Below are 6,995 nucleotides of genomic sequence, written 5' to 3'. Positions count from 1 at the left end.
GCTCAAGCTGTTGACCGGGTTGCTGTGGTGAGTGCTTTTCTATAGGTAGGGAATGCTGCTGAGGAGGTGTTCCGGGGTGCCGTACCTGCTGCTCCGATCAGCGAGGTGAGTCGTTGGCCCTTCTGTGGTATTTGGCGTTTTACCTTTGTGGTGACTTTTGTTCTTAGGAGAGTGTCCTTGCTTTTCACAGGTGGGGGGTGGCACTAGGATATCTATGCCTTCTTTTACCGAGGTTCGTAGGGAGGGATCGAGCTCCGGGCTCCCTACCCCTGGTCCAGTCCCCAGGCCGAAGCGGCCATACATTGCGTATCGCTATGCGCGAGAGGGCGCGCCCATGCGGCTGGAAACACAAGTGGTCGAGGCAGCAGGAGGACATGGCGAAGCTGAAAAGCCTTATTCAGTCTCTGAAAGATGAGAATAAAGTCCTGAAGGGGGAGAATGGGGTTCTGACTGCTGCCCTCGGTGAAGCGTAGATGCAGGGAACCGAGCTGCAGAAGCTGGTTACCTCGTCCCGGGACGAGATGATGTCTTCTTGGGAGCAGGTTTGCTCTCTAGAAGATGAGGTCGCATTTTTGAAGGGCGAGCTGGTGTCGGTAACCGAGGAGCGTCTCCGCGACGAGGTTATTATTGGCATCAAAGAGTAGGAGATTGCTGCCCAGAGAGTAGACCTGTCGTCGCTGGAGGCCGCGAAGGCGGCATTGCAGAGGAGACTTAAGGAGGTCGAGCACTCCATCGTGGTGGAGCATAAGAGGGGCTTCCTCAAGGCTGCTCGCCAGGCCAGGCTCCTTGCACCAGGATTCGATTTCTCCGGCATGCATGTGGAGAAGGTAGTTCGCTTCGGGAAGCTGGTCCAGGAGGACGACATTGAGGATAGTTCCAGCGATAATGCCTCTGTGTAGGCTAATTTTGTAATCGTAATTTATTTCAGCTTTGAACTCAAGTGTTGAATCCTGGGAATTTTGCTTGTATATATATATATATATTTGTTACGTAAAGGTTTACATTTTACTGTAGTGAGGCCGAGGTTCGGACTCGACCTTAGATTTTCATGAAGGTTCAAACTTGACCTTAATAAACCGAGGTTCGGACTCGACCTTAGATTTTCGTGAAGGTTCAAACTTGACCTTAATAAACCGAGGTTCGGACTCGACCTTAGATTTTCGTGAAGGTTCAAACTTGACCTTAATAAATCGAGGTTCGGACTTGACCTTCATTTGGGGTTAGGCGTAAAATGATGCGAAAAAGATGTAAGTTGAATGGAATGAGTCATTTTATTGATTATGTAAATGTGCCTCGTTAAAAACCCTCTCAGCCAAAACCCATCTTTCTATTTTTTGGGACAAAAGATTGAGGTGGGAAAAAAGTGCACATCTCATTCATACCGAGTTCAACTATAATAAAACTTGAGATGCGTAGCATTCCAAGTTCGCGGTATAGGTTTTCCGCTGAGCTCCTCTAGTCGGTAGGCCCCATTCTCCAGGTCTTCTGTAACTCGGAACGGGCCGCCCTAAGTGGGTGCAAGCTTCCCATCTATCGTGTCTTTCCGTGCTTCGCCTAGCAACCACCACACCAAGTCGCCTGCTCGGAAAGATCGAGATTTTACTCGGGTGTTATATCGTCGGGATGCGCGGAGCTTGCAGGCTTCCTCGTGGATTCGAGCTTCGTCTCTGAGCTCGTCCACTAGATCGAGGTCGGCCGCCAGTTCTTGGGCATTCTGTTCACCGTTGAAGACTTGGCGTCTGTGGGATGCTTCACCGACTTCTACCGGGATCATTGCGTCGGCTCCGTAGGTCAGCCGGTAGGGCGTCTCTTGTGTGGTTGACTGAGGGGTGCAATGATATGCCCAGAGGATGCTGGGGAGTTCCTTGGGCCACTGCCCTTTGGCGTTTCCCAGTCGCTTTTTAAGCTCCCGAAGGATGATTTTGTTGGCAGCTTCAGCCTGACCATTGGTCTGGGGGTGTTCCACCGAGGTCGCAAGGTGTTTGATCCCGAGTTCGCGGAGGAAGTCCTCGAAATCCTATGCAATGAACTATCTGCCATTGTCAGTGACGAGGGCGTGGGGAATTCCGAACCTGCAAATGATATTTTTCCAGGTGAACTTCCGCACGTTCTCGGTGGTGATCTTGGCGAGTGGGCATGCCTCGATCCATTTGGTGAAGTAATCAATCGCTACCAGGAGGAACTTTAGTTGGCCCTTCACGGGGGGGAATGGCCCGAGGATGTCCATTCCCCACTAGGAGAAAGGCCATGCCGACATCATGTGGTGGAGAGTTTCAGGCGGCTGTCGGTGTGCGTTGCCGAATTGCTGGCATTCCTTGCATTTTTGGACGTGGGCTTGGCAGTCCGACTTCAGGGTGGGCCAGTAGTACCCAGCTCGGAGTACTCTGGTCGCCATTAAGCGTGCGTCGGAGTGCATGCCGCATATCCCCTGGTGAACTTCCCTGATGACATAGGCTGCCTGAGACGCCGTCAGGCATTTGAGCAGTGGAGAGGAAATGCCATGCTTGAATAACTCATCCCCAATAATGATGAACTTGGCTGATCTCATCCTTATCTTCCGAGCTTCATCTTTATTCTCAGGTAGGACTCCTTCTTTCAAGTAACTCCAAATGCCTGCCATCCATCCCAGGTCTTCATTATTGCTGACGCCATTGATTTTGTCGTCCAGGCTGGGCGAGTGCAAGGTTTCCTGGATGATGGTCTGGTGCTACCCGAGTCTTTTGGTGTTGGCGAGCTTCGATAGGAGGTCTGCGCGGGCGTTCTACTCTCGCGACACGTGTTTTCTGGTGAATTCGTCGAAGGATGAGATCTGATGGGACGCAGTGTGAAAGTACCGCTGCAGCATAGTATCATTTACCTGGTACGTCCCACTAAGCTGCTCCACCATGAGTTTTGAGTCGCTGTTGCAACTCACTCTTCGAGCTCCGAGGTCGCGAGCTAGCCTCAGGCCTGCAAGAAGTGCCTCATACTCCGCCTGGTTATTAGTCACCTTAAAGCCCAACTTGAGGGATTACTCCAAGGTGACTTGGTTCGGGCCTTCTAGGATGATACTTGCACCACCACCTTTGGAGTTGGAGGACCCGTCAACATGCAAAGTCCATGCCTGGGGTTCCTCGGCAGTAGTTGGCGTAAGCTCGGCTATGAAGTCGGCTAAGCATTGGGCCTTCAGGGGTCCGTGACTTTCGTATTGGATGCCGAACTCGGATAGTTCTACTGACCAGGCGATCATGCGTCCGGCGAGTTCGGGCTTTCGCAGGATTTTCTTGATGGGATAATCAGTTTTGACTACCACCTGGTGGCTCTGGAAGTAAGGTCGGAGCCGCCGGGCCGCGGTGACAAGCGCCAATGCCAGTTTTTCGATCATTTGATATCTTCTTTCCGCGTCCTGGAGAACTCGGCTGATGAAGTAGATAGGTGTCTGTACCTTTTGGTGCTCTTGTACGATGACTGCGCTGATGGCATTTTCAGCTACTGCCAGGTAGAGGAGGAGGTCGGCATTGTGATCTGGCCTCTGTAGGATCGGTGGGGTTGTGAGAAAAGATTTGAAGCTTTGGAAAGCCTCTTCGCACTGATCTGTCCAGAGGAAACCCTTTGGTTTTTTTAACAGGGTGAAGATTGGTCCTGCCTTCTCCGCGAGTTTGGGGATGAATCGGGACAGTGATACTAACCGTCCGGCTAGGCGTTGGACCTCTTTCACCGTTTATGGGCTCTGCATCTGGATGATGGCTTTACATTTCTCGGGGTTGGCCTCGATCCCTCTGCTCGTAATCATGAAGCCGAGGAACTTACCTCCTTGGACACCGAAGACGCACTTCTCCGGATTGAGGCGCATGTTATGCTTCCTGACCTGGGCGAATACTTTGGTGAGGTCGGTAGCGTTGTCTATTGCCGAGGTGGTTTTGAATACCATGTTGTCGACATAAACTTCCATATTTCTCCCGATCTGATGATGGAAAACCTTATCCATCAGTCACTGGTAGGTTGCCCCTACGTTTTTGAGGCCGAAAGGCATCACCCGGTAGCAGTAGTTGGCATGGTCGGTGATGAAGGATGTATGTATTTCGTCAGGTGGGTACATCATTATCTGGTTGTAACCCGAGTAGGCGTCGAGGAAACTGAGGAGGGCGTGCCCGGAGGCTCCGTCGACTAACCTGTCGATGCTCGGCAAGGGGTATGAGTCCTTGGGGCATGCTTTGTTTAGGTCGGTATAGTCGACGCACATACGCCACTTCCCCGAGTTCTTCTTTACCAGGACCACGTTTGCCAGCCACGTGGTGTACCTGACTTCACGGATAAAGCCGGTGTTGAGTAGTTTCTATGGTTCGGCGACGATGGCTTCCCGTCTTTCGCCGCTGACCTTCCTCTTCCTCTGGGCGACTGGTTTTGCCTCCTTGTGTATCGCTAGCCTGTGGCAGATGAAATCTGCGTCTATGCCTGGCATGTCAGCGCTGGACTAGGCGAAGTGGTCGGCGTTTTTGAGGATTTCTGTTTCGAGCTGTTTCCGCAGCTCTGGAGTTAACTGTTTGTTGATCTTCGTGGTTTGCCCGGGGAGTTTCCCGATCTGGAGGTCATCGAGCTCGTCAACGGGGCTGGGCCGTTCGTCGTGAGCGTCGGATCTCGGATCAAGGTCGGAGACTTCTTCGTGGCTGGTGTGAGCCGCAGTGGTGGTGTTGCTCTTGCATTGTGCACCGAGTGGGGCAACTTTCAGGCTTTCAGTATAGCATTTTTGTGCCACCTTTTGGTTTGCTTTGACGGAGATAATCTTCCCATCATGTCCTGGGAACTTCATGGTGAGGTACGGGGTAGACACCACCGCTCCGAGCTGATTCAAGGTTGGCCTGCCGATGATGATGTTATAGGAGGCGTCGGCTTCCACGAGGAGGTACCGAACCATGACCCGCCTTGAATCTGGAGGTGCTCCAAAAGTGGTTAGTAAGTCCACGTATCCCCAGGTGTGAACGCTCCTTCCTGCAAAACCGACTAGGGGTTCTGGTTGGGGTTGACCCCGACATAGTCGTCGTCGGTGAAAGTGATCGTCGGCAAGCTCTGATGTGAAGCAGAGGTAGTGAAGTGTACGCAGTTGACGTTGCGCAGGTGTTTTTTCCGGGCCGAGCTGCTAGCACCCCCTCCTGCGAAACCTCCTGCGATTGTACTGACTACTCCCCGCAAGGGAGTTGATTTTGCTTCCTGGTTTACCTCGCCTCGCATTGCTCCGCCGGGGTTGAGTTGAGAGCCGGAGGGGTGATCAGAGTGTTGTTGCTGGGGTTGAGCGCGAACCCTCTTATTTTCCGCGCGCAGAGCCGCTAGGTCAACTTCGTTAGTGGTTCGTATTGCGGCCAGGTCAGCTTCGTGCTTGGCACGCATGTTGCGCAGGTCAATGTCATGTTGTTGGCGCATCTGTTCGACTTGGTCGATCAGCCTTCTCAAGGTTACAGTGTCGCCGTCCATGGGAGTTGAGTGATCCAGGTCATCTGTTGCGCGTCTACTGTGGCTTCTGGTGAAAACCATACAGGTGGCCGATAATAGGTGTCTTGATCGGCCCCACGGTGGGCGCCAAATGTTCTTACCGGAAATCTGCCGTAGAGGTGATTCGCCAGGTAAGATCGGTGATCCTCCTTCACGGGTACGCTGGTGTTCCAAGATGGGGGTGGTACCTGCAAAAGACACTCTGATGCTAAAGTTAGGGTTTGTATGAGCGATAGTCTCGTATAAGTAATGCACGTACCTTGGAGTGAATTAGGTTTTTTTTGGGCTCTGGGCCTGAGATAAGATATGATAGCGGATCTCATCTGGGGCGAGATCTTCGGTAATCAGTGATTAGATAATGGATCTCGTATGGGCGAGATCCTCGGGAATCAGTTGTGATTCACCTGAATTCCGAGCTGACGTCGTATGACACGTGCCCGAGATCATCTTGTACTGTGGTGCCGAGCTTGGAGCTCGGCTTCGCGGTACGGTCAGTACAAGAACAATTTTTGTATACAAAAAAATAATATTATTGGGTAAAAATATATAAAAGGTAAGAAGAAAATGAGAGAAATAGAAATAAATTCTACGAAAGTGGAGAGAGTGTTGGAGCCATAAGGCATGGTCCTAGAGGGGATTAGGTAGGTCTGAATGTTTATTCCAATAGTGTAAGGTATATGTTCAATGTTTTCCTTGGGTGGCACCAAACTGGTGGCACTTGGCATATCTTAGATGACGCACATCACCCAAGCATGGTTTCATTTTCTCCTTACCCTTGCAGACAGAGTGTACAGCGGCCTTGGGATAAGTATCAACAATGAAGAACTTGGTTTAGGGTTGAATCATCCATGGCTTGTAGACCTCACTAGGCATTTGGGGCGAATGATGAGGGGTTTCCTCATAGATAAGCTTCAAAGCAGCTCGCAAATGAATGAGATTTTGGACTTGATGGTGTTATTGCTAGATAAGCTGAGTTATTGGCACATCCAGATATGGTGGGTCATTAAGATCAACGGGTCTCAATTTAATTTGCAAGGTGGTCCTTGGTTGAATGACAATTTCAAGGACTGCATAATAGAGCATGATAATGTACTCCTTCTCATTAAAGTAAGGAAACCTCTTGGTGGCATCAAGGATTAAAGGTACCTAATCATTTTTAATAGTATGCTCTTCTTGAAGTTGTTGTAGTTCTCTCTCCTTATCTTAGTCTACACTTTTAGACTCAAAATTGTTATTTGAGGGGCACATATGATAAAAAAATCTTTTAGCTCTCGTGGATCTTGCTCCACAAATGATGTTGTTAAGTCAGACGAAGTGCATTCGCAAATCCCACCAAAGTTTTGAAATGACAAATATAATACATATTGTTATTACTAACATGTGCATTAGTGTTTCAGTCGGATAACAAAAAGTTCAAACAGTGAAATATGATCAAGCATAATCTGGCTAGATAAAACATTAGACAATAGAAAGGCCAGTATCAAGACTAAGTTTGATTCAAGCACAAATCAAGATACAAAGCAGAAGTC

At 50.1% G+C, this 6,995-nt stretch overlaps 1 protein-coding gene across 1 annotated transcript; it reads right to left on the bottom strand.

The window, feature by feature from the left end:
• Positions 1-2,233: 2,233 nt before the first annotated feature.
• LOC145949891 (uncharacterized) lies at positions 2,234-2,620 on the bottom strand. The gene has a single exon (XM_083060792.1). The coding sequence runs from the start codon at positions 2,618-2,620 to the stop codon at positions 2,234-2,236; it is 387 nt and encodes a 128-aa protein (XP_082916918.1).
• Between the last annotated feature and the right edge of the window lie 4,375 nt (positions 2,621-6,995).

Source organism: Cajanus cajan, chromosome 7 (genome assembly GCF_000230855.2).
Source record: "Cajanus cajan strain Asha chromosome 7, NIPB_CcT2T_4, whole genome shotgun sequence".
Taxonomy (NCBI): domain Eukaryota; kingdom Viridiplantae; phylum Streptophyta; class Magnoliopsida; order Fabales; family Fabaceae; genus Cajanus; species Cajanus cajan.
Note: the sequence above shows the minus strand (reverse complement) of the source record. Positions and strands in the feature narration are given on the sequence as shown.